Here is a 27,930-nt window from a genome sequence, read left to right as displayed (position 1 = left end):
GAGGGAGAGGGGACAGGGTGCAGAGCCAGGCAGGGGAGGGAGTGAGGGAGAGGAGCTGGTGCAGAGCTTGGTAGGGCACTTAAATATTAACACCCTCCTCCCCAGTTTATATTCAAGTCAAACTTTTTTCCTCCTTTTTGGGGGGAAAAAGTTTACCTCGATTTATATTCGGGTGGCTTATATTTGAGTATATACAGTAACTATTTTAAAACAAAGATTTAATCCACATGAGACCAGCTACCCCTCCCTAGTCCAGCTAGACACAACGCAACAAAACCACTTATGGATATACCAGCAGAGAGATCTTGGAATGAGTTTGAAGAGATTAAATTTTTTAAAAACACAAAACAGTTTCTCCTAAAATACTCCAAAGCATACTGCAGCCTCGACATCTGCTGACCTTACGTGATCAAAGCAATCACCCAAACAACCATAGGAAAAATAACCCAATGGCTCAACTATCACCTAAAAACTGGACTTTTCCCCCAAATCAGAGGGAGGAATTATCTTAATGCTAAGTACCTTTTTGTCTTTTTCCTGGTACTTTGTTTTTGAACTTTGCATTTTTGTGGGGTTGAACTTTGCTAATATTTGATGATACGGGGTGTTTTCCCTGCCCTCCATGATGACAGTCTTTTCTTCAACCTACTATTTTGCAAAGAATTGAGAAACTGTGACCTGTATGAGAGCGGAGTTTTTTAAACTAATAAAGCAGAGCATAGGTTTTTTCTCCACTCGTTTTTTCTGCTTCTTTTGTTTATTGCTCCTGTACTAGTGTATTTTGAGTATACGCTTGAGTAGGTGTATAACGGTCAGGGGACGTTTCCTCGTGGTTTCATACTCTCTCCAGATTACAGTTGGGAGTTGGAATCACTGTTGCCTAATTTGCTAGCTTTCCTAATCTCTGAAAACATTTCATCTGTCTGCTCATTCTATCCTGGTAGATAGTAGTATACCCCCACTCGTGTATGCCTTCCCTTTAAACATGGAATTTCTATCCATATAGATTCCACACTTCTATCTATGTCATGCAGAATTTTATTTTATTTGATTCAATTCCCTCTTTCACATATAGAACAACCCCTCTCCAATTTGATCCACTCTATCCTTGCGATATAATTTGTAGCCAGGTAACACAGTGTCCCATTGATTATCCTCCTCCCACCAGGTCTCTGCAGTGACTATTATATCTAATCTAATCTAATCTAATCTAAACCTTAAGTTTATATACCGCATCATCTCCATGAGAATGGAGCTTTACACGGTTTACAAGAACTTAAAATAGTGGGTAGAGAAGAAGAAAAAGGATTACATGAACTTATGTGTAGAAGGGGGGAGAGAAAGGGGGGAAGGATAGAGCTACAATTTGCTGAAAAGCCAGGTTTTCAGTTGTTTGCGGAATAACTGAAGGGAGCTCAGGTTCCGCAGCGGGGTGGTGAGGTCATTCCAAAGACCTGTGATTTTGAAGAGAAGAGATTTTCCCAGTTTGCCTGAATAGTGGATGCCGCGTGGAGAGGGGAAGGCTAGTTTAAGCCTTTGGGCAGTTCTGGAGGAGTCGGGACTGGAGGAGTTGAAAGACAGTGGGATAAGAGGAGGCAGGATTCCGTGAATGATCTTGAAAGCCAGGCAGGAACATTTGAAATGGATTCTGGAGATTATTGGGAGCCAGTGAAGTTTGGCAAGGAGTGGGGAGGCATGGTCAGACTTGCGGTTTGAGAAGATCAGTTTGGCTGCAGTATTCTGGATTAGCTGGAGTCTTAGAATACTTTTGTTTGATAGATTTAAGTAGATGGCGTTGCAGTAATCTAGTTTGGAGAGGATGATGGATTGGACAAGGATGGCAAAGTGTTGTTGGCTGAAGTAGGATCTAGCTTTCCTGTGAAGGCTGAAAAAGCATGATTTTGCCAAGGAGTTGAGGTGGTCATTGAGGGAGAGAGAGGAATCGATAGTAATACCAAGACCTTGCATGAGAACTCGAGCTGTATTGTATCGCCTGTGGGTAGTGCGAAAAGTTGGGCAGGTGTTCGAATTTTGGGCCGAGCCAGAGTAGTTTTGTTTTAGATTCGTTTAGTTTCATCTGTACCGAGAAGGACCAGGCACGGAGTCTCATTATGCAAGCTGTAATGTTTTCGTGGAGCATCATTCAGTGCTATATACCTACTTTATTTTTTAGACTTCTGCCATTTGTATACAGACACTTCAAATTGTGGTTTTTCCTTGTTTCTACAGGCTGCTGAGAAGATGACAGGGATAACTTGACACCGTTACTCTGTTTCCCTCTTAAGCATTCTTGGCTTTCTTTCATCATTATTGAAAACTCTTTATTTGGACCCCCTATGTGTTTTGATTGAACAGTATCCTTCAAGGATACTCCACACCAACCATCTGCTCCTGGGTGCCTGTCGGCTTCCCCCCCTCCCCCCATCTTAGTTTAAAAGCTGCTCTATCTCCTTTTTAAACATTAGCACCTGCAGTCTGATACCATCCCAGTTAAGGTGGAATCCATTCTTTCAGAATAGGCTCCCTCTTTTCCAGAAGGTAGCCGGCCCAGTTACTAACAAATCTAAATCCCTCAACCCTGCACCATCATCTCAATCATGCATTGAGACTTCGGAGTTCTGCCTGCCTCTTGGGTCCTGTGCATGGAATGAGGAGTATTTCTGAAAATGCTACCCTGGAGAATCTGGATTTTAGCTTTCTACCTAAGAGCCTAACTTTGACTTCTAGAACCTCCCTCCCATATTTTCCTATGTCGTTGGTACCTACATGTACCAATACAGCTGGCTTCTCCCCAGCACTATGTAAAATCCTATCTAAGTGATGCATGAGGTCCGCCACCTTCACACCAGGCAGGCAAGTGGCCAGGTGATCCTCACGTCCACCAGCCTCCCAGCTACTACATTCCTAATGATTGAATCTCCCATTACAATGGCTGCCTAACTCCTCCCTTCTGGGCAGAAGCCCCTGGAGATAGATCCTCGGTGCACAAGGACATTGCATCTCCTGGTGGGCAGGTCCTGGCTACAGAACCATTTCCTGCATCACCAGTGTGATGCTCTCCTTGTAGGAGACCTCCCTCCTTCAAGGCAGCCCAGAGAGTGCCAGACTGGAGATGGGACTTCTCTACAATGTCCCTGTAGGTCTCCTCTATGTACTTCTCTGTCTCCCTCAGCTCCTCCAAGTCTGCAACTCTAGCCTCAATGAAACGGACTCGTTCTCTGAGAGCCAGGAGCTCTTTTCAGTGAGCCAACACATATAATTTCTCCCCAACTGGGGAGAAATACATAGTCATACATGTGCAAAAGACTGGATTGCAACCCTCTTTCTGCTGGAGTGCTGTCTGCATCTTATTATTGAGCTGCTTAATTAAAATCTATTAAGGTACTGGGAATGTTAGACTAATAATAATAATAATAACAGTTTATATACCGCAAGACCATGAAGTTCTATGTGGTTTACAATGATTAAAAATGCTACAAATTGAGTAGAACTAACAAAGTTAAAAACTAGTGACTAACAGCTCTAGAGATCAGTTATTGTGGAATAAGATTGTACAAATCAGCTACCTAAGTACTTCGGGAACAGATATGTTTTTAGGTGTCTCCTAAATTCCCCATAAGTATTAGTAAGCATAAGTAATTCAGTGTTCTCCCCAGAATTTTTTCCAGCCGGGTGGCACAAAAAAGTAGCTGGGTGGGGCGGGAAGGGGAAATTTGGTGGTGCAAATTACCCCTCCCTGCTCACGGTGAAGGAGTAGGGCAGGGATGTCCAACCTTTTGGCTTCCCTGGGCCGCATTAGACAAAAAAAAATTTTCTGGGGCTGATGAACAAAAAAAAAAGGCTGAGCAGGTCCCAAATTTGTAATCTCTAATATAGAAGATGTAAGTATCTACTATAATAAAACCCTAAGCGCGCATGCGCACTTCAAACTTTGTGATCCCTGCGTCCGTGATCCGTAGATCCATGCCAGTAGAACGAGCCTGTGGCGGCGGAGTTTGCGACCACGAACGTAAGGAAGCAGAGAACTTGCCTGCAACTCCCCCCTCCCGTCCTCACTCAATATATGACGGTAGTAAATCTATTCATTCGCGTCTGCCCTCTTCTTCAAAGCAGCCTGCTGAGGATCGCCGGTCGGCTGTAGCGTGCCTCGCAAGCCGCTCTCCACCTTGGTAGCACGTTCTCTCTGACGCGATCCCGCCCCTCCTCTGACGTAAGGGATCGCATCAGACGAAACATGCTACTGAGGTGGAGAGTGGCCTGCGAGGTTCGCTACAGCGGGCTGGCGATCCGTGCCGGTGGGCCAGAAGAGACCAGGAAGCCGGGATGGAGAGAGTGTAGGAATGGCGATTTGGGAGCAGGTTTTAGGGAGCAATACTCGGTTTGCGAGACATGTTTTGCGAGAATGTTTTGCTCGTCTTGCAAAACACTCACAAAACGGGTTACTCGCAAACTGAGGTTTGACTGTACTTATATTCTAAGTATGAGAAAGTAGCCCCTGAAAAGTCCAATACCTTGTTGACTTATCTTAAGGTGTGGTCTTCTGTATTAGATTACTGCAATTCTTAAAAATTTACTCTGTTTCTCTGAATTCTCTTTATGTTTCTATTATGTGCGAAATTATGTTAATGCTTTTGTCTTAGCTCATTGTTTATGCTGTTTATGTAGTCAATCTTAATGCGATGTATTTACCTGCTCATGACATTCGTTGTTTTCTCTGTCCTCTGCAAGTCGTTCTTACTGCTTATTCTTTGTTTTTGTATTTCGTTTTGATTAAATTCAATAAAAAAGATTGAACTTAAATAAGGTCTCACCGGAGTCTTATACAGAGGCAATACCTCCTTTTTCCTACTGGCCATACCTCTCCCTATGCAACCTAGCATCCTTATAGCTTTCACCATCATCTTTTCAACCTGTTTGGCCACCTTAAGATCATCACATACAATCACACCGAAATCCTGTTCTTCTGCCATGCACATAAGTTCTTCACCCCTAAGCTGTACCGTTCCTTCAGGTTTTTGCAGCCCAAATGCATGACCTTGCATTTCTTAGCATTCAATTTTAGCTGCCAAATTTCAGACCATTCTTCAAGCTTGGCCAGGTCTTCCTTCATGTTATTGCCATTATCCGGCGTGTCTACTCTATTGCAGATTTTGGTATCATCCACAAACAGGCAAATCTTACCTGACAACCCTTCAGCAATATCATTTATTAAAATGTTAAAAAGAGCAGGCCCAAGAACAGAACCTTGAGGCAAACCACTGGTAACATCTCTTTCCTCAGAGTGATCTCCATTGATTATTACCCTCTGTCACCTTCCACTCAACCAGTTCCTGACTCAGCCCGTCACTTTGGGATTCATCCCGAGGGCACTCAGTTTAGGTCAAACAATATTTTATTGATGAAAATATGCACCAACAGCAGAACAGCAGACAAGAATGCATAACAAAAAGGATGATAAACCCAAAAGGGGAACAAACAGAACGCCATCAAATTTTCATAGAGCAGCCACAATAGAACCCATTCCCCAAAGACAAGTCCCCCCCCCCCCTCATAGCAACAATACATCAACATGGGAACAATGCCGGAATGAGACCTCAGCACACGAGGGCGCAAGGGGAGGATTACAGGAAACAATTTTTAATGGAGCACAGCAGAGGCAAAGGACGAGGCAATGAACACAACAACAACAACAAAAAAAAAATACACGTGCACCAAAAGCCATACAGCAATGATATCCCAAGCCCCAGAACCCCACCACCACCCCCGCCCAACCATAACCAAAGAAGAAGAGAACCCCCCCAAAAACAAACAGCCAGCCCAGGAACCAAACAAAAGCAGAACTTTCAGGGCCCTGGACTCTGATGAGCCCCAAAGAATCAGAAAATAGACCTCCCGAGAAAGAAAGAGGAAAATAAAAAAGGGGGGAGAAAAACACAGAGAAAAGCCGGGAAGAGGCCATGAACCCCTCACCACTCAGGAATCAAATAGGTCTGAGGTCCTCGAGCCTGCAGTTTGATTCTTAATACTTTGCCATAGTAACATAGTAGATGACGGCAGATAAAGACCCGAATGGTCCATCCAGTCTGTCCAACCTGATTCAATTTAAATTTTTTAATTTTTTCTTCTTAGCTATTTCTGGGCAAGAATTCAAAGCTCTACCCGGTACTGTGCTTGGGTTCCTACTGCCGAAATCTCTGTTAAGACTTACTCCAGCCCATCTACAGGTGGTGGAGAGTAAAACTGTGACTGAGTTCAAAGAAGCGTGGGATGAACACAGAAGATTTAAAATCAGAAAATAATATTAAATATTGAACTAGGCCAGTACTGGGCAGACTTGCACGGTCTGTGTCTGTGTATGGCCGTTTGGTGGAGGATGGGCTGGGGAGGGCTTCAATGGCTGGGAGGGTGTAGATGGGCTGGAATAAGTCTTAGAGATTTCGGCAGTTGGAACCCAAGCACAGTACCGGGTAAAGCTTTGGATTCTTGCCCAGAAATAGCTAAGAAGAAAAAACAAAAAGAATTTAAATTGAATCAGGTTGGGCAGACTGGATGGACCATTCGGGTCTTTATCTGCCGTCATCTACTATGTTACTATGTTACTATGGCAAAGAATTAAGAATCAAACTGCAGGCTCGAGGAGAGAGAGAGTAAATATAAGGACCCCAGACTTGCAAAAAAAAACTTCGATTGACACAAAGAATGACGCACTCGACCCCTCTCAAGCAGCATCAGAGCATGCATACGGTTGCGTCAAACCCAATAAGAAGGAGCCCGATCTGAAATCCATTCCCCCCCAAAATTTTCTTAGCCACTAAGCCAACTTTCCGCAAAAATAACCGACCTACCCCTGGTGGAAAACGAAAAGCCTCATATTTATCTAACAAAAATCCCGCCCAACAGAAGCTCCAAGTAACGAATCACCCGTCTCCAGAAAGCCCGGACCACAGAACAGCTCCAAAAGGTATGAAAAAATGACTTAGAAGTACAGGTACATTTCTCACATTGCGGCGAGTCTGCTAAACCTGAGTGAAGAAGTTGGACTCGCGTAAAATAAGCACAATGTAACACCCGAAACTGACACTCCCAGAGTTCAGCCAAAACCGAAATGGTCGGAATACGCTTAATAAGGCAGGCCACATCCAGATCCGTGGGCCGTAAGCCCAAGTCCGAAGCCCAACAAACACACAGGGAGTGCCACATCCGAGGCAGGGCAACGATATTCAATGCCTGATGTAATGCCAAAACCGAAAAGGGACCAAAAATGGCACGAAGCTTACCACCCAATTGCAGACCCTCCACCGCCAAAGAGCGTACATAGAGATCCAATTGTAAGTAAGCAAAAAAAAAAACAGCCAATCCCATCACGTAGCTGAAAAGTGTGCCAAGGGGGAAGCGTGCCCTCCGGGGTAAGGATGTGCTCCAACACAGTGAATCCCAATTGGATCCAGCATCTAAAAGATGCAGACGTCCGGCAAGGCAGGAATTGAAGATTCCCCTGCAGGGGCACCAAATCAGACACTCCCGGGTTCCCCCCAGGCTGAACACCAAAACCCTCCAACAATCATGTAGAAAACCCAGCAAAAGACTCGATTTCAGGTGGGGCGGAAGAGAAGATCGAGGCGCATGTAACAAAGAAGACAGATGCCAAGGATGGTAGAAGGCAAATTCATAGTCAAAACAGGTACAGGTGTGTTGTTCCAAGATCAAATCCCCCAAGTAACGAAGCAAGCAAGCCTGATTGTATTTCTTCAGATCAGGAACCCCCATGCCTCCCTTTGACCAAGAGCCCAACAAGTAACGAAAAGCCATGCGAGGCTTTCTCTCCCCACCCCCCCAAAGAAACCGAGAGAGAAGCTGATGCAATGCATGGAGATCCTTCAGCAGAAGGCAGATGGGTAACACCTAAAGAACGTAAAGCCAGGGAGGAAAAACAATCATATTAAAAAGGTGAATGCGACCGTGAACCGAAAGGGGAAAGAATCTCCAGCATCCAAGCAGCGACATGTTGTATCAAAGAGCAAACGCAAGTTAGCCTGTTTAATAGAAGAAATGGAAGAAGTTAACTGAATGCCGAGATAACGAAAAGCCTGGTCAGCCCATTTCAGCGGAAAGACCCCCGGCCAGATGTTCCGAAGCTCCAGGAGGATAGGAAGGGCCAAGGACTTCTCAAGATTCAGCTGAAAACCTGAAAAGTCCCCATATTCAGCCATCACCATCAAAAGAGCAGGCAAAGCTTGGACAGGACGAGTAAGATGGACCAGAAAATTATCCGCAAACGCTGACAATTTAAATTCCACCGTACCAATGGCTACCCCAGGAATGTCCGGATTATGCAGAACATCTCACACCCCTGCCGAGTACTCTATTGGATGTCAAAAGGGTCAGAAAGCAGCCCATTAACCCAAACAGCCGCCAAAGGCGAGGCATAAAGAACGGAGACAGCATCTAGAAAAAATCCCGCAAAACCATAATGTCGCAACTTTGCAAACAGGAATGTCCAAGAGACCTTATCGAAAGCCTTCTCCACATCAAAGCTAACCAACAGAGAAGGCAGATGAGCATGAGCCACGTATTCCATAGAAGTTAAAATACGGCGAATAGAGCGGGCCACCTGACAATTACGGATGAAGCCTATCTGAGGATCGTCGATAAGATCGGGGAGAAAACGGGCCATCCTGTTAGCCAGGATCTTAGCGAAAAATTTCACCTCAGTATTAAGAAGGGAGATAGGCCGATAAGAACTGGGCAAGGTGTGATCCCAGCCCGGTTTCAAAAGAACCACGATATGTGCATCCCGCAGAGACCGTGATAAATACCCTCTATGAACATACTCATTGAAGGTGGAAGTCAGCACCAGTGTAATTTCCATAGAGAGCAATTTATAAAATTCCACACGGTACATATCGGGTCCAGGGGCTTTCCAAAGAGCGCTAGACTGGATCACCGAAGCCACCTCCTCCATCGAGATAGGAGCATTCAACATCTGTTGGTGAATAGCCAATACACGAGGAGTCAAAATATTATCGAGATACAACTCACTCGGCATCTCCAGGGCCGTAGAATGAGCATATAACCTCTGATAGAACTGGCGAAAAATATTCACAATGGCCACATCAGTACAAACCGGTCCCTCCCCCTCTGCCATTACCCAGAGCACCCGCCATGAGCCATCAGAAGTACGTACCAGGTTAGCTAAGAGTTTCCCGCCCTTATTACCATGTAGATGAAATTGATGTTTAAAATATTGAAAGGAGCAGGTGGTACGGGCCTGCAAGAGCTCATTTAAAGAGGCCTGCGAGGCCATCAGAGTGCTCCTCCGGGAAGGGGTGGGATGGCAAGCATATCGCATCCTGTCCGGCCAAACCTGCCTCTCCAGGCAAAGAATTTCCTTATCGTGCGCCGTTTTCTTAAAGCTAGCTTAAGCAATAATCTCACCTTGCAAAACTGCTTTAGCAGCATCCCAGTAGAGCACGGGGTCCTCCAGATGAGCCTCATTATGAATCTGATAGTCCTTCCATTTCTGAAGCAAATGATTAAGAAACCCAGGATCCTTGTACAAAGCTGGAGGAAAATGCTAGCGCCAAGCACCAGGCGCACCTGACCCAACAGACAGGGAACACCAAATAAAAGCATGATCCGAGACACAATAGGGACCAATACCCGCCGCCATTGTGGAAGAAAAGAGGCTAGTCGACAAAAGCCAGTAGTCAATCCAAGACTGGGTACCCCGAGCACGAGACAAATGGGTATAGTCATGCTCTCCAGGGTGCAAAGTGCGCCAAACGTCCACAAGATCTAGAGAGGAGCAAAGATAAGGAATACCCCTAGAAGAGTCAATGCGCTCCCGAGGGCGGGGATCAGATTTATCCAGTCTAGGATCATGAACAAGGTTAAAAACGCCCCCCCCAACACTTGAGGCACATCAGGGTAAGCACTCAATGCCTTAAATAAAGAGCCATAAAATTGTTTGTCATAGACATTCGGCACATAGATATTACAAAGAAACAATGATTGCTGGTCCAAAACAAAATGAGCCAAGACAAACCGTCCAGAGGGATTCGCATAGACTGCTTTCACCTTCACATCTAAAGTTTTCCAGATGAGAATCAAAACCCCTGCCTTCCGCCAGGACGCCTCCGCTCCCAGAACCCGTCCAACCCACCATTTGGCGAACTTATCATGCTCTTGAGAAGTCAAATGTGTCTCCTGCAGAAAGGCAATATGTGCCTTATGGCGATTTAAGGTTTGCAATATCTTTTGGCGCTTGACAGGGGAGGTAACACCGTTAACATTCCAAGAGATCAGCTTAACCATAAGAATCTCTTAACAGCAAAAATGAAAAAAACAATAGCATGAAGGAAGATAGGTGAGGCTGTCCCAGCCTATAGACCCACCACCAGTACCACTGCTGCAGTAGAGTGGCAAACAAGATCACCCAGAGCCAAAAATAGGAACGGCGAGCCCCAGGGTAGCCCCATCCCCAGCCAACCTACAAAAGCAAAACAAAAATGAAAACAGAAACAGAAAAACCACAAGAAAAGTCGAAAACCAAAAACAGAGAATCCACCCCCTACAAACCCCCCTCCCCCCAGCAATCTCCCAAATATCCCCCAGACTACCCCAAAAACGCTAGTGTCCCTAAGGACAACCAAGGGCTGCCCCGAGCCAACCCAAGCCCCGCCCCCCTAAAGAAATACAAGAATAAAACAACCAAAAAGGGAACAGCAGAAAACCCCATCCAGAGCCCACAAAAAATCCCGTGTAGTGTATACAGTGAAACCTAAGCACCACAACCCCCCCCTGCCCACCAGACTCCCAAAGAACACACTTGAAGAACCCACCCAACCCAAAACAGAAGGTTCCCCCCAAACCCACGGAACAGATCCAATCCAAAGCAGACAAACCCCAGCCAATCACGTCACGCACACACTCAGACATTCAGCTAACACTCTTCCCCCCAAAAGAAAACCCCCACCCAACAAGCACCCCAATGTCTGTGGAGAGAAGGGAGTAGCAGAGCCCAAGCAGGCCCTGAGCAGGACTAGAAGCGCCCAGCACTGGTGTCAGCAGACCAGGAAGTAAGGAAATCCCAGTAGGGAGGATTGCCCCAGGTCACAGTAGGAATTGAAGAACATAGGGTCCACTTAACACGCAAAGAGTCACCTGTCCAGCAACACCCGAGCAGGGAAACTCCGGATTCTCCAGAACCTGGCTGCAGAAAGTAACAGGAGGATCAGGTGATCAACATCCCACAGTCAGAAGAATGCTACCTCCAGACCCATCAAAAAGGAAGTATATAACTGAGATCAAATGGGTACGGGCGGCCACAATCATCAACTAACAAAGCACATCGGTGCGGCAGGCTCCACCGTCTGTCCAGCAGAAAAGAGAGGAAACAAATAGAAAACGGGAGTCGCCGCCCCACCCGCCCCATCATAGAAACATAGAAACATAGAAAAAAAGCGGCAGAAAAGGGCTATAGCCCACCAAGTCTGCCCATTCCAAGTATCCCTCCCCCCTGAGTTTACTCTCTTAACGATCCCACATGAGTATCCCATTTTCTCTTAAAATCCGTCACGCTGCTGGCCTCTATCACCTGGAGTGGGAGTCTGTTCCAATGATCCACCACTCTTTCGGTGAAGAAGTACTTCCTGGAGTCGCCATGAAACTTCCCTCCCCTGACTTTCAGTGGATGCCCTCTGGTGGTTGAGGGTCCCATGAGCCAGAAGATATCCTCTTCTGTCTCGATGCGTCCCGTGATGTACTTATACGTTTCAATCATATCTCCCCGTTCTCTTCTTTCCTCAAGTGAGTACAGCCGCAATTTCTTTAGTCTTTCTTCATACGTGAGATCCCTGAGCCCCAAGACCATCCTGGTGACCGTTCGCTGCACCGACTCGATCCTCAGCACGTCCTTTCGGTAGTGTGGTCTCCAAAACTGAACACAGTACTCCAAGTGAGGCCTCACCATGGCTCTGTATAACGGCATCATAACTTCAGGTCTCCTGCTGACAAAACCTCTGCGGATACATCCCATCATTTGTCTTGCCCTGGAGGTAGCCTTCTCCACTTGATTGGCAACCTTCATGTCCTCACTAATGATCACTCCTAGATCGCGTTTCGCCGTGGTCCTAACCAAGGTCTCACCATTTAGTACATAAGTTCTGCGCGGGTTTCTCTTACCCAGGTGCATTATCTTGCATTTTTTAGCATTGAAGCCTAGCTGCCAAGTAGTCGACCATTGTTCCAGAAGCAGTAGGTCGTGTGTCATATCATCAGGTAACAAGCTTCTGCCTACTATGTTGCAAAGTTTGGCGTCGTCGGCGAACAGTGATACCCTTCCTCTAAGTCCCCGCGTCATATCTCTTATGAATAAGTTGAATAGAATCGGGCCCAGGACCGAGCCCTGCGGCACTCCACTGATCACTTCTGATGCTTCGGATGGGGTACCGTTCACCACCACCTTCTGAAGTCTACTGCTCAGCCAATCCCCAACCCATGTAGTTAGAGTGTCTCCTAATCCTATCGATTTCAGCTTGTTCAGTAATCTTCGATGAGGGACGCTATCAAATGCTTTACTGAAGTCCAAATATACCACGTCCAGTGACTCTCCGGTGTCCAGTTGTCTAGTAACCCAGTCAAAAAAGCTAATCAGATTAGATTGGCAAGATCTTCCCTGGGTGAACCCATGTTGGTGTGGATCACGCAGTTTTTTTTCGTCTAGGATTGTGTCAATATTCTGTTTGATCAGTGTTTCCATGAGTTTACACACTATAGACGTGAGACTCACTGGTCTGTAGTTTGCTGTTTCTGTCCTGCAGCCCTTCTCTAGGAGCAGAGTACCTCCAGAAGACAAAGGCAGGGTCACTAAGAGCCTGCAGAGCTGGTGGACGGGATGGCCATCTGAGCCACAAAACGAGTCACATCCTCCAGCTTATCAAAAAAATGGGGTTTGCCTTCATAGAAGATCTTCAACTTGGCAGGGTAGAGCAAGGCAAACTGCACGTGCTTGCGGTGCAGATCAGCACAGGGCGAAGCGTAGGCCCAACGCTGGGTAGATACACGAGGAGAGAAATCCTGGAAACACAATATAGTGTGGATGTCATAACGGAGGGGCCCCTTTCATCGAATCGTGCGTAGAATCTCCATCTTATGAACATAGTTAAAGAGTTTAAAGATGACCACTCGTGGCTTTTCAGCCGGGCCACGATGGAGCCCCAGCCAGTGAGCATGATCAATGTGTACCGGGCCCGCCTCAGAGTGAAGCTCCAAAGTGTCCACCAACCAGCGTTCCAAGAACCCCCGGAGCTCAGCCGCTGGGATAGACTCCGGCAAGCCCACCAGACAGAGGTTTTCCATCTTGTCCAGTTTATCTTCCAATCCGCCGAGCCGGGTCCGCATCTCCAACTGCTCACCGGTCACCTTGGAAACACTGTCCTCCAGCACGGACACGCGCTGACAGCAGGCGGTGAACTCTCCCGCTAGCGATTCCAGGCGCCCATCCATAACTTCAAGTTTATCGGTGATAACTTGCAGGTTCTGATCCAACGAAGATTTTATGGCTCCTTTCACTTCTGCGACTACCTCCTGCAGCCAAACCGAGCTCACGGCAGGGCCCTCCGATCCTTCCCCCTCTGCCATCTTAGGCTCCGCTGTCTTCACTTTATCTCGATCCTTTCACAAGGTTTTAGAGGCCATAACCCCACTGCCGATAGGACTCACAACAGGCACCAGGGACTCCGCTGCTAGAAGGGCAAAACCGTAAAAAATGCAGAAGTAGAAGCTGCTGAAGTGCCGTTAAGGAGAGCGGGGCCCAGGAGCTTGAGGCATACACGTCTGCTCTCTAGCTCAGCATCACGTGACCCCTCCCGAGGGCACTCAGTTTATTTATTAGACGTCTTTGCTAAAATCTAAATACTGTACACCACATCTAGTGCACATCCTCTATCCAATTCTCTGGTCACCAAGTCAAAGATATTGATCAAGTTTGTCTGACAAGACCTACCTCTAATGAATCCATGTTGCCTCAGGTCCTGTAATCCACAGAATTCCAGAAACTTGACCATTTTCTGTTTTAAAAGCGTTTCCATTAATTTGCTTACAACAGAAGTCAGACTTACCGGCCTGTAATTCCCTACTTCTTCCTTACTTCCACTTTTGTGGAGAGGGACTACATCCACCCTTCATCAGTCCTCCGGTACCACTCCTGACTCTAGAAACAGGTTGAAAAGGTCAGTCAGCAGAGCTACCAGAACTTCCCTAAGTTCCTTCAGGACCCTCGGATGTACACCATCCGGCCCCATTGCTTTGTCTCGCTTTATTTTAGCTAGCTCCTGATGAACACAACCCCCTGAAAATCGATCAGGGTCTATTACTCCTCCATCCCTATTCACGTTTCTCTTCTGTGGTCCCGCTCCCAGCGCTTCAACCATGAACACAGACAGAAATATCTGTTAAGCATTTCGGCCTTTTCTTTATCTGCTACTATATATTTCTCCCCTTCACCTTTGAGTCGCACAATGCCTCTTTTGCACTTCTTCCTATCTCTGATATATCTAAAAAATTTCTTGTCTCCCCGTTTTACCGTGTCAGCTATTTTTTCTTCCATTTGCATCTTTGCTTTCCTGACTACACGACCAGCCTCTCTTAACTTTTCCAGATATTTTTCCTTGTCTTCCTCTTTCTGCGATCTTTTGTAGTTTATGAAAGCTAACCTCTTATTCCTTACTTTCTCAGCTACTAGTTTTGAGAATCAAAGCGGCCTTCTTTTCCTCTTACTTTTACTTACTTGCCTCACAAAGAAGTTTGTTGCCCTTACAATCATTCCTTTCAGGTTTGCCCACCGCATTTCCACTCCTTCCAGACATTCCCACCCAGACAACAATTCCTTGCACGGATGCGATGCGGTGATGTCACACGCTTGTGCACATGCATGCAACCTCATCACGTCACATCTGTGCATGCACAGATACATTCCAGACCTTTCCCGAAGAGACAGGGTTTGCATGGTGTTGGGGATGGGAGGCGGAATGGGGTGGGGCTTGGGGTGGAACGGGGCAGACCTAGGGGCAGAATGAGGTGGGTCCAAGGTAGGAAATGGGCGGGGCCATGTGTCCTTCTTTACCAGATGCAAAATCTGGTAACCCTAGTAATGGCTATTCTCTTCCATATACGATGTTAAATTCATTCTTTGCCTCTGTCTTCACAAACGAGGACACTACAACAATGCCAGACACTGGGAGGGTATTCACCGGGGGCATAGAGGAGAGCCTAACAACAATAAATGTGGAGTTGGACATGATTTACTCTCAGATTGACAGACTAAAAAGTGATAAATCCCCTGGACCGGATGGAATCCACCCGAGAGTATTAAAGGAACTTAAGATAGAAATTGGGGAACTATTACAATCCTTAGCTAACATGTCAATTAGAACCGGGCAAATACCAGACGACTGGAGGATAGCAAATGTCATCCCAATTTTCAAAAAAGGATCAAAAGGTGAACCAGGAAACTACAGACCGGTGAGTTTCACATCGGTTCCTGGGAAGATAATCGAAGCACTAATTAAAGATCGCATTGTACAACACTTGGATAAGCACAACCTAATAAGAGCTAGTCAACACGGCTTCAGGAAAGGGAGGTCATGTTTGACAAATTTACTACAATTCTTTGAGAAGGTGAACAAGCAAATAGATAGTGGAGATCCAGTGGACATAATTTACTTGGACTTCCAAAAAACGTTTGACAAGGTTCCGCACGCAAGGCTTATGAGTAAACTACTAAGTCATGGAATAGGAGGAGAAGTGCAAGGATGGATCGGAAATTGGCTTGAGAACAGAACGCAGAGGGTAACCATAAATGGGAAATTCTTGGATTGGGAAAAGGTGACCAGCGGCGTGCCCCAGGGCTCGGTTCTTGGGCCCATCTTGTTCAATATTTTTATAAATGACCTGGAAGAGGAAACATCATGCAATATAATCAAGTTTGCAGATGATACAAAACTATGTCGGGTAGTTGGCTCTCAAAGGGACTGTGAGGATCTTCAGAAGGATCTAAACGAACTGGAAATGTGGGCGATAAAGTGGCAAATGAATTTTAACATAGACAAATGCAAGGTGATGCATCTGGGAAAGAAAAACAAAGAACATGATTACAAGATGTCGGGGGTGACTTTAGCCAAATGCGAACAAGAAAGGGATTTGGGGGTACTGATAAACAGAACCCTAAAGCCATCGGCCCAATGCGCGGCGGCAGCGAAGAAAGCAAATAGGATGTTAGGCATAATCAAGAAGAGGATCACGAGTAGGTCAGAGGATGTTATAATGCCACTTTATAGAACAATGGTCAGACCACACTTGGAATACTGTGTCCAACACTGGTCTCCATACCTTAAGAAGGATAAAATTCTGTTGGAGAGGGTGCAGAGGCTAGCCACGAAACTGGTCAAAGGCATGGAGAATTTAAGCTACAAGGAACGCCTCGGGAGACTGGGACTGTTCACCCTCGAAAAGAGAAGATTGCGTGGGGATCTGATAGAGACTTTTAAAATATTAAAAAGATTTGACCAAATTGACCAGGAAGCAGCATTACTGACATTTTCAGATGTGACAAGGACAAGAGGTCATAGCCTTAAACTTAGTGGCAGCAGGTTCAGGACAAATGTCAGGAAGTTCTGTTTCACACTACGAGTGGTGGGCGCATGGAACGCTCTCCCGGAGGAGGAGGTGGCAGAGGCTACTGTTCTGGGTTTCAAACGCAAGTTGGATGCACACCTTCTTGCAAAACATATTGAGGGATACGGGAAATCCGGGTCTCCAACAAGGAGCACCTAAATGGGCCTCCGCGTATGCGGATCGCCGGACTAGATGGACCTTGGTCTGTTCCGGTGAAGGCGTTTCTTATGTTCTTATGTCTTCATTATGCACAGGGATTGTGAGCCTACCTTCTGTCTTACAAGCATTCAACCCTATAATTCCTTCAAGCATAAGAACATAAGAACATAAGCAGTGCCTCTGCCGGGTCAGACCATAGGTCCATCCTGCCCAGCAGTCCGCTCCTGCGGCGGCCCAAACAGGTCACGACCTGTCTGAATCACCAGAAGGGGCCCCCTTGCCACCTTGGTTTTCCATTGAAGTCCTTTCTTCCCATCGAAGTCCTAACCCTCCGGTCTTGCACATACACGACCTGGTTGGGTTTCTATACTTATTACCTGGATACCTCTCTCAGTATCCCACGATCCCTTTATCCCTCAGGAATCCGTCCAATCCCTGTTTGAATCCCTGGACTAGGGCTACCCTTCTTCCCTGAACTATAGCCTAAGCCGGCTCTTGCAGTGTGAGAATCCTTGGCCTTGGAGCCTCTCAATCTAGTCAGCCTCAGAGCATTTAATTCTCTGAGGAGCCTCTGACTCAGCCTCCATCTTGGAAGACTAGCACCATCTGCTGAAAGGTGACTGAACTGCACTGAGGGAGTTCTCTTGTCTTCATTATACCATCCATTCTTCACAAGCTACTACAAACTACTTAAAGGTAGGGCAAATGAATTTTAAATTCTTTAAACAAGCTAGTAACTAATTTCTGTCTTTTAACCAAATTAAAACAGAATTTATCAGTAACCCCATAACCTCTCATCTGTCTCAAGCTGTAAATTAGCAAATGTCCCGGCAAACTCATTTTCACTTACCTGCAGAGGCTTTATCTTCTCATAGGAATAAATCCAGTGTACAGTGAGTTAGCACCAATATGAGACCTGGGTTAACTGTTCCACACTAATTTCACAGAAAATGACCTAAAACAGGGCTATAATCTTATCTTACCAGCTTCACTTTTGCCATGGCTTGCATCCATTTTTGCTGTGGAGGCTGGAGTCCCACGTCACATTCAGAAATCTAGAAAAAAAATCCCCTGTTGGATCGGTTCTCTGGCCCTACACAGGCCTCCTTTTATGGTTCCAGGACTTGCATAGCAGGTTGGTTTTTAAGCAATACAGCAGCTGTGCACATCAGCCCTTCAGCAGCATTTCTAAGGAACTAAACACCTCCTATTAAACCTTCACAAGTTGAGTGCTGAGTGCAGTTCTCGGGAACCCTGTAGGGACAGTGCTGTGTAGCTGTGTAGGTGTTCTGGCTTCCTGTCTGTAAAATCCGATATCTAACACCCCCTCCCTGACTTTTCCTATCATGTCCCAAATCCTCAAACCTCTGCATTTTCAATCAGAAAACAAAATATTTCAGCAATGGATTTTTTTTGTCTTGCACTCTTTTGATTTTTTAGTTCAACCTTCATGACTTCAAGGAGATAACAATCAGAAAATTCTAGTTGCACTAAATATTTTTTAAGGCAGTGACTCGCGTTCATAAAGTCCTCTACAAATTCTGCTTTCAGAGTACATGCTCTGCCCAGTGCTGAGATGCTGCTTGAGAGGCTTCTGTAGAGTCTGCTTTCTGTGTAGCCACAGGTGGACCTAGGCCCGCCCAGCAGCGGTGTACCTTAACCCAGCGCCAGCTTGGAGGGAACAAGCTTGGCTCCCATGGTCCTGGCTTTGTTGCTGTCTTCAATGGGTCAGCGGCAACAGCAGCAATTTCCAAACATTGTCTGCCACTAACACAGAAATCTCCCCTATACCATGTCCCGCCCAGACAGAGAAACAGAAAGTTGCGATGGGGGGGGGGGAAAGCTGGACACAGCAAAGGGGAGGCTTCTGGGTTAGCAGCAGGCAATGTGTGGGAATCACTGCCACTGCCTCTGACCCATTGAAGAAAGAAATGAAGCCTGTTCTCTCCATGCTTGCAAAAGGAGAGTTATGAATGGAGAGGGAAGGAGAGATGCTGAGTGGGGAGCAGAGAGGAAGAATTATTGGACATGAAGTGGAGGGGACTGGGGAGGAAGGGAGAAATGCAGTAAAGGGGAGGAGAGGGGCGAGGAAGGGATACATCTTGTATAGGGGGGAAGAGGGGAGGGAACTACTACTATTATTTATTTCTATAGCGCTACCAGACGTACGCAGCACTGTACAGAGTCACAAAGAAGACAGTCCCTGCTTGAAAGAGCTTACAATCTAAACAGACAAACAGGGGTAAGAGAGAGAAAATGGTGGACATAGGGTGGAGGAGAGGGAGAGCTGGTGCATGGGGGAGAGAAGGTCAGATGTTGTACTTGGGGGTATACGAGAGGGAGAGAGAGATACATAGGAGGTGAAACTCCTCTTACTGACCTACAAATGCACTCACTCAGCTGCCCTTCACTATTTCTCTTCACTTACCTCCCTCTATGATCCCCCCATGAGCTCCTCTCAGCTGGCAAGTCCCTCCTTTCTGTGCCCTTCTCTTCCTCTGCCAACTCCAGACTCCCATCCCTTATGACTTACTGCGCCATATGCCTGGAACAAGCTGCCCAAATCCCAAATCCATCTCTTGCAGTGTTCAAGGCCTGTTTAAAAGCCCACCTCTTTGAGAGTACGTTTGACTCCTAACTCCTCTCACCTATATGTCATCTCTGTCTGTCCAAGTTAGATTGTAAGTTCTTCTAAGCAGGGACCGTCTATAAATGTCAAAAATGTACAATGTTGCATCCGCCTTTCAACGCTATATAAATGATAAGTAGTAGTAGATGGAGAGATGCCGGACAATGGGAGTGAAGAAAATAATCATAATAATAATTTATTTTCTTGTATATCGCCTAACCAGTAGTTCTGGGCGGTTCACAACAGGAATATACTGAGACATTTCAGCACATGGTACAATTTCATAGTACACACTATCTACGTACAATCTAAAATTATATAATTAAAGTAATACAATTGTTAAAAACATTCAAGTACAATATTAAAATTATTAAAAATTAAAACATACTATGACAATAAGAATACTGGACCAAGAGGGAGAAGGCAGGAGATAAGAGACAGGTAAACGAGAGGCCATGAGGACAAGGAGGGGAGAAAGAGGAAGCAGATGCAGGGCCAGAAGGGTGGAGGGAGGAAGAACTGGGAATGGTGGAACTATAGGAGAGGCAAGGAAATAAATGAGAGGATAATGATTAGAGAGAATAGAAATATGGTAATGGGTAGTAGTTACATTACATTAGTGATTTCTATTCCGCCAATACCTTGCGGTTCAAGGCGGATTACATAAAAGTTTTCAGAAATTACATAAAAGTTTACAGGAATAGCATAAGAGATGTCGTAAGAGTTGCATATGACTTACCAAAGAGTTGTCAAAATCTTAAGGTGATAAATGTTTGGGTAATAAGAATTACCAGAGAGTTGTCGAGATCTAAGGTGGTAAGTGTTGGGTAAATAGAGGCATTTAGCATTAGTTGGGGGCATATTAGAGTATATTAAGGGTATAGAGTGGGTAGGTGGGGTTTGGGTAGGAACTGGTCATGTTAGATAGGTTTTAGAAATGAAAGGGAATGGAGGGCTAGAGAAGGAGTGAGATGGGGAATAGGAGAGCTAGCAGGTAAGAGAAGAAAATGGAAATTTGATGGGTAGCTGAAAAGTAAAGAGGAGAAGGGTGGGAAAAAGGGTGAAATTTGAGTTGACAGAGAAACAGGAAAGAAAAAAAAGAGAGGAAAGAGCTTGACTTTTTTGAAGGTGTGAATAAACATGTGGATAAAGATGAGCCGGTTGATATAGTATATCTAGATTTTCAGAAAGCTTTTGATAAAGTTCCTCATGAGAAACTCCTGAGAAAATTAAAGAGTCATGGGATAGGTGGCAAAGTTCAGTTGTGGATTAGGAATTGATTATCGGATAGAAAACAGAGGGTAGGGTTAAATGGTCATTTTTCTCAATGGAGGAGAGTAAACAGTGGAGTGCCACAGGGGTCTGTAATTGGACCGGTGCTATTTAACTTATTTAGAAATGATCTGGAAATTGGAACAACAAGTGAGGTGATTAAATTTGCAGATGACACTAAACTGTTCAAAGTTGTTAAAATGCATATGAATTGTGAAAAATTGCAGGCAGACCTTAGGAAATTGGAAGATTGGGCGTCCAAGTGGCAGATGAAATTTAATGTGGACAAAAGCAAAGTGATGCACATTGGGAAGAGTAACCTGAATCACTGTTACTGGATGCTAGGGTCCACCTTGGAGATTAGCACCCAAGAAAAAGATCTGGGTGTTATCATAGGCAATACGATTAAATCTTCTAACCAACGTGTGGCAGCAGCCAAAAAAGCAAATAGGATGATAGGAATTATTAAAAAAGGGATGGTTAACAAGACTAAGAATGTTATAATGCCCCTGTATCACTCCATGGTGCGACTTCATCTGGAACATTGCATTTAATTCTGGTTGTCTTATCTTAAGAAATATATAGCGGCACTAGAAAAGGTTCAAAGAAGAGTGACCAAGATGATCAAGGGGATGGAACTCCTCTCATATAAGGAAAGAAAAGAAACAGCTGAGGGGAGATATGATTGAAGTCTACAAAATCCTGAGAGGAGTATCCAAGTTTCCAAGTTTATTAGTTTTTAATATCCCGACCATCAAACAATTGTCTGGCCGGTTAACAATAAAATTAATAAAGAGTTTAAATGTAGTAGAATGTGCATGAAGATGTCTAAAATTAAACATAAATGACAAAGACTTGACGTACAGGAATGTGAGGGCAATAGGGGAGGAAGGGGGAAAAGTTACATTGTATAGAAGAAATGGGAAAAGTGGGGGGGGGGGGATTGAACGAAGGGAAAGGGAAGCGTGAAGATGATGGATGCTTGCCTAATGAAAGAAAGAAAGAAAAAAGAAAAGGAGAGAGGAAAAAAAAAAAAATAAAGAAAAAACAAATTTAAAAAGTTTAGATTAGATTAAAAGCGTCCCGGAATAAGAAAGTCTTTAGATTTATCTTGAATTTAGCTAATTGTTGTTCGTCACGGAGGTATTGTGGAAGTGAGTTCCATAATGTAGGGGCGGTTATAGCGAAATTTGTTTTGCGAGTATAGTAGAAGTCTTTTAGGGAAGGAATATAGAGAAGTTTGTGGTCTGATGATCTTAATGTACGAGTGGAACTTTGAGGAATAAGGAGTTTGTCAAGAAATGTAGGTAGATGTAAGAGTTTGATTTTGAACGTGAGTAGAATAATTTTATAAGTGATACGGTGGGAGATGGGCTTCCTTTAAGAGAGGAGTGACATGATCAAATTTCCTTTTCTTATAGATAAGTTTTATTGCGGTATCAAGTGGATCGATTTTTTCACTCTGTCAAAAATTACAAAGACTAGGGGACACTCGATGAAGTTATATAGGGAAATACTTTTAAAACCAATTGGAGGAAATTTTTTTTCACTCAGAAAATAGTTAAGCTCTGGAACGCATTGCCAGAGGTTGTTGTAAGAACAGATAATGTAGCTGGTTTTAAGAAAGGTTTGGACAAGTTCCTGGAGGAAAAGTCCGTAGTCTATTATTGAGAAAGGTATGGGGGAAGCCACTGCTTGCCCTGCCTGTATTGGTAGCATCGAATACTGCTACTCCTTCAGATTTGGCCAGGCACTAGTGACCTGGATTGGCTACCTTGAGAATGGGCTACTGGGCTTGATGGACCATTGGTCTGACCCAGTAAGGCTATTCTTATGTTTTTAAGGAGCAATCAGTATATCAGATATAAGTGTAGTTAAAGAATAGAAGGAGAAATCCAGATAGCAGCAGCTTGAAAGAGATTTAGCAGATGACAGACAGGAAAGCAGAACAGAGAAACTGAAACCAACACAATGGAAAAATAAAATGTCCAGACAACAAAGGTAGAAAAAGAAACATTTTATTTTGAATGTTGTAAATGGAATATATTAGCTTTGGGAAATGTGTATCCAAATGTCTCGATTGTGTTGAGTAGAAAAGGAAATGCATTTTTGTTCTTTTTCTCTAGTGTTGCAGTACATGTTAAGCTTAACTTCATGGGGGCTCACAGTTCATTTTTTATATAAATGTTTTTATTTCTAATTTGTGATCCCTTGTTCTGTATTTGGTGAGGTTCTATCGGTGGAATAATAATGGTAGGTGAGGAAATTGGAGGAGAGAGGATTAGGGAGAGGACCTTCCTATATTTTCTGACCTCTAACACTGGCCTGACTTAAGATTATAAAGATAGCCTTACTGGTCCATCTAGTCCAGTATGTGGCCAATCCAGGTCACAAGTACCTGGTAAAAAAAACCCAAATAGTAGCAACATTCCTTGTTATCGATCCAGAACAAACAGTGGCTTCCCCCTTGTCTGTCTCAATAGCAGACTATGAACTTTTTCTCCAGGAATTTCTCCAAACCTTTTTTAAAACCAGCTACGTTAACTGCTGATACCACATCCCTTGGCAAAGTGTTCCAGAGCCTAACTATTCTCTGAATGAAAAAAAAAATTTCCTCCTATTGGTATTAAAAGTATTTCCCTGTATCTTCATTGAGTGTCCCCTAGTCTTTGTCATTTTTGACGGAGTGAAAAATCGATCCACTTGTACCCGTTCTACTCCACTCAGGATTTTGTAGACTTCAATCCTATCTCCCCTCAGCAGTCTCTTTTCCAAGCTGAAGAGCCCTAACCGTTTTACTCTTTCCTCATATTAGAGGAGTTCCATCCCCTTTACCATCTTGGTCGCTCTTCTTTGAACCTTTTCTAGCACCACTATATCTTTTTTGAGATAAGATGACCAGAATTGAACGCAATACTCCAGATGAGGTCATACTATGGAGCGATACAGGAACATTATAACATTCTTAGTCTTGTTAACCATTCCTTTTTTAATAATTCCTAGCATCTTGTTTGCTTTTTTGACTGCTGTCGCACATTGGTTGGAAGATTTCAGCACATTGTCTACAAATAACACCCAGATTTTTTTCTTAGGCGCTAACTCGCAAGGTGGATCCTAACATTTGGAAACTAGGGACGTAAGCATATTGAGACCACCCCCCACACTATCATACAAATGCCTTATCTAAAATGTAATCAATCTATGCAAAAGGTTGCATAATCACATCACCCCATTAAGAATCAATGAACAGCACCTCTTACCTGCTGCTGCCTCTCCCTCCCAACCAGATTCCCTCCTAAGCAGGTAAGATGCACTGCTTTCCAACTCCTCCTAATGGCAAGACATGTAAGTAAAGTTCGATCTCACCCCTTTGCTTCTCTGGGTTTCTTTCTTTTCTGTAGGCAACTTGTGCACTCTCTGAGATCCTCTCTGTGGCAGAATCTATGCCAGCAGTGCTCAACCTATATCCACAGCTCTTTGTCAGTCTACTGCTGCGCATCAGCTGTATGGTGGGGGTCCTGCCCCCCAAGAATCTGGAAGGCACCAAAGAAAAGAAGGGCTCCAGTCTCATCCCAGTGCCACAGAGCATGGACCCCTGCAGGTAAGGAGCTTGAAGCCATTTGGAGTAGGCATACCTGCAAATGAGGAATCTGGATTCAGATGGAGCTCATAAACCTGCCTTTGAACAATCCAGATAGAGGTGGAGCATGAAGGCCAGGGAGGTTCCCATTCTGCATCTAGTTTCTGGCCATCACAGCCTGTATATTGAGTAGGATGTCATATTTATTTATTTATTCATTCATTTATTGAGCCCAGACCGGGTTTGCCTGAAAGATGTGTAAAATGAGGTCAGTGTTAAGCATGGTATAAGTGGGTAGGAGAGATCCTGAATACTTAAACCACGTAGAACAGGCAAGGAGACAATTTTCTGTTGTCCTTAAGAGAACAATGCCACTGACCACCACAGCACTGTCTGGTTTGAGCCAGGGCAGTCCATGGAGAGGGGGCCACAGTCTGGGCAGAGCCTGAATTTATGCAGGTACTGGCGATGCCAGTTACTGTATAGCTAACTTGACAAAAGGCAGCCCGAATGTTACCTGCTTAGCTATTCAGTACAGCACTGAGTAGCAACTGCATGCACATAACTTCTGGGCACTGCTGATGGTCTGGATATTTGGTACCGGTTCCTGGATGTGGCCTGACATTGAATTGCTGGGTCCAATTTAGCCCATGGTGATCAGCACTTGAGGAACTGCTGACAATTTTTGTCTTCTGGAAAGAAATAGATGAGAAGATCTTATGGTTTTTAAAAGAGGCAGTTTTCCATTTAGTGTGAGAGCAAGATCCCTTCTCTTGTCCCACAGAAAATCATATTGAATACCTTTTTTTTATCTTTTCAGGGTCTCTCCTTAATCCCAGACCTGCTCAGTAGAATTGTCAGTTTTCATCCTCAACTAAGAGAGGTGACTTCTCTGTGTAGAATTCAGTAGGACTTGCTTCCACCATTCACAGCTGCTATCAAGCCTCCTGGCAGTGTCGTGGGAGTCGGGTGTTATATTCAGTCAGCTGACGAAAGCCTCCTTTGAGCTTTGTCTCATGGACTCAAGGACAAGTTTTGATGTGATTTTGAGCCATTCAGGGCCTTAGGTCCCTCCCACTGCATCCAATGCATTGGGAGGGGGAAGGCCCATCATACGCAGCACAGGACCCTGTAGGCAGGAGGGAGTAGGCTTCCTTCCTGCCAATCTGTCATCGGCAGGTACTGGGGGGTCCAAAGATGTGGGAGTGGAGTCCAACAATGTGGGGGGATGTCGGGGAGGGTTCGGGGATGTCAGGGGGGTCCAGCAATTTTTGGGAATGTGAATTGTGAGGTCATAGAACTTTATAATTATAGAAACCTGATGGCAGATAAAGGCCAAATGGCCCATCCGCAGCATCCACTATCTCCTCCTCTCCCTATTGGCTAAGACTCTTAACATTTGCATCTCCTCTTCCTATAGGCTAAGGCTCTTTACACCTGCATTGTGAAGTCAGAGAGCTTTATGGTTATAGAAAGATGATCAAGTTTCAAGTTTAATATTTATTTGATTAATCGCCTTGTCAATATTCAAGGCGATTTACACATGGATAAAAGTTACAAAATGAAAAGAATTTTAAAAGAATTAAAAACTAACTAGACACAGACGATAACTAGACAAACTGGAAACAAGAGGAAGGTAAGGGAAGAAGTTACAATGTAATTGAGCAGAGTGGGAAGCCAAATAAGGAAAACACAAAAGGATGGGATAAAAAATAATTGAATGTGTGAAGAAAAGAGAATTAGAATCAAAAATTTTTTTGAATATTGATTAAAAGAAACCCATAAAATCAGATAACAAATGCATCGTTAAATAAGAAAGTTTTCAGTTTATTTTTAAATTTGTCTAGATTGATTTCTTCACGTAAATAGATGGGGAGAGAATTCCAAGTTTGGGGTGCCGTCACCGAGAAAATATACTGACGGCGTGTATTTATTATTTTTAATGATGGAATCATTAGTAAATGCTGTTGGTCTGATCTTAGGGTTCTATTGGAGGAATAAGGAATTAATAGTTTATGAATAAAGGCCGGAGATTTAAACAGAAGAGATTTAAATGTGAGCAGACAAAGTTTGTACGTTATTCTGTGGGCTACTGGAAGCCAGTGAGCTTCCTTAAGAAGAGGAGTTATATGGTCGAATTTTTTAGCTTTTGTAATAAGTCTAATGGCTGTATTCTGGATAATCTGAAGGCGTCTGATTTCTTTTTGTGCTATACCATTAAATAAAGCATTGCAGTAATCTAATTTTGAAATTACAAGAGAATGAATGAGAATTTTCAATGAGTCGTTACTAAATAGCTGAGAGATAGAGCGTATCTGTCTCATTCTAAAAAATGAAGACTTAATAACACTGCTGATGTGATCATGAAAGGTAAGTTTATGGTCCAAAATTACACCGAGTATTTTGGTTTTTTGTACAACTTGCAAAGGGAGTCCATTAATAGAGATTGGCGAAATAAGTTTAGGGTTGTCTTTCCAAGGAAAGAGCAGTATATTGGATTTATTGATATTTAAAGCTAAACGATTATTGATTAACCAGTAGTGAATTTGTTCAAGTTTTGTGTTAATTCGGGTTATATCAGAAGGGTTGTTAGGATCGATAGGATGCAGAAGCTGTATATCGTCTGCATATGCGAATGTATTGAAACCAATTGATTGACATAAAGTCAACAGAGGAGCAAGAAAAATATTAAATAAGAGAGGAGAAAGTATAGAACCTTGAGGAACACCTTGATGGCAGAAAAGGCCAAATGGCCCATCCGCAGTATCCGCTATCTCCCTAAGAGATCCCACATGCTTGTTCCACGCCTTCTTGAACTTAGACACAGTCTTAGTCTCCACCATCTCTACCGGGAGACCAATCTAGCTTGTGAAATATCACTTCTAACAGAGGGGTGAAAGGTTGTTTCCATGTTGCTGTGAGCACTTCTTTAACTACTCCTAGTCTAATTTCATCATCCCCTCTGCTGGAACTTTATCTGCTGTCATTTACTATGTTACTAGGTTTAGTTCTCATTTGTCATCACTTCCTCTCAGTTCTGTGACCCGTCTCCTGAAGGAGGAGTCAGACTGAAACTTCTCTCATATCTTCCTTTGTCCTTTCCACTTTGCCCTGTTTCCGTCACATTTCTAGTTTCTGTACCTCAGCTGGAAGCTGTTTCAGGCATTTACCTTGCTCTCACCAGAAAAGTCTTTTCTCTTGCTTCTTCCTCTAATGATCTCTTGTCCTTGAATTTCCTTTTCTATGGAAAATTTCTGCTTCCTGTGTAGCTTTGAAAGTTTGTCAAATATTTGAGTGTTTCTATCATATCCTTCTCCTTTTCTGTTTTCCTTAGCCTTTCTTAAGCCATTCTTTGTAAGCTTTGCTTTGTCTCACTGCTTGATCCTTGCCAGTGGCGTGCCTAGTACATTTGAAACTGCTACATGGATGATCATTTTGTAATACCCACTCCTCTATATAAAAAAAATATTTTTAGTAATAATCCATGAGTCACACAACAAAATTGTACCTAGGAAAAGGCAGCATCTTAAACCCTGCAGTAAACACTAAAACATCAATACACCCGTTGTAAAATTGAACAAGCCAGATTAATACAGACTGATCCTGCACAGTCAGT

At 44.2% G+C, this 27,930-nt stretch overlaps 1 protein-coding gene across 5 annotated transcripts in view; it reads left to right on the top strand.

Moving 5' to 3' along the window:
* Positions 1 to 27,930, top strand: part of MROH1 (maestro heat like repeat family member 1) — a 411,563-nt gene that overhangs the window by 306,888 nt on the left and 76,745 nt on the right. For all 5 annotated transcript variants that reach the window (XM_033934479.1, XM_033934480.1, XM_033934481.1 and 2 more), the window contains one exon: positions 24,136 to 24,335. In XM_033934479.1, the coding sequence (XP_033790370.1) occupies positions 24,136 to 24,335 (200 nt within the window). The remainder of the gene's footprint in view (positions 1 to 24,135; positions 24,336 to 27,930) is intronic.

Source organism: Geotrypetes seraphini, chromosome 2 (assembly GCF_902459505.1).
Source record: "Geotrypetes seraphini chromosome 2, aGeoSer1.1, whole genome shotgun sequence".
NCBI classification, from domain to species: domain Eukaryota; kingdom Metazoa; phylum Chordata; class Amphibia; order Gymnophiona; family Dermophiidae; genus Geotrypetes; species Geotrypetes seraphini.
Note: the sequence above shows the minus strand (reverse complement) of the source record. Positions and strands in the feature narration are given on the sequence as shown.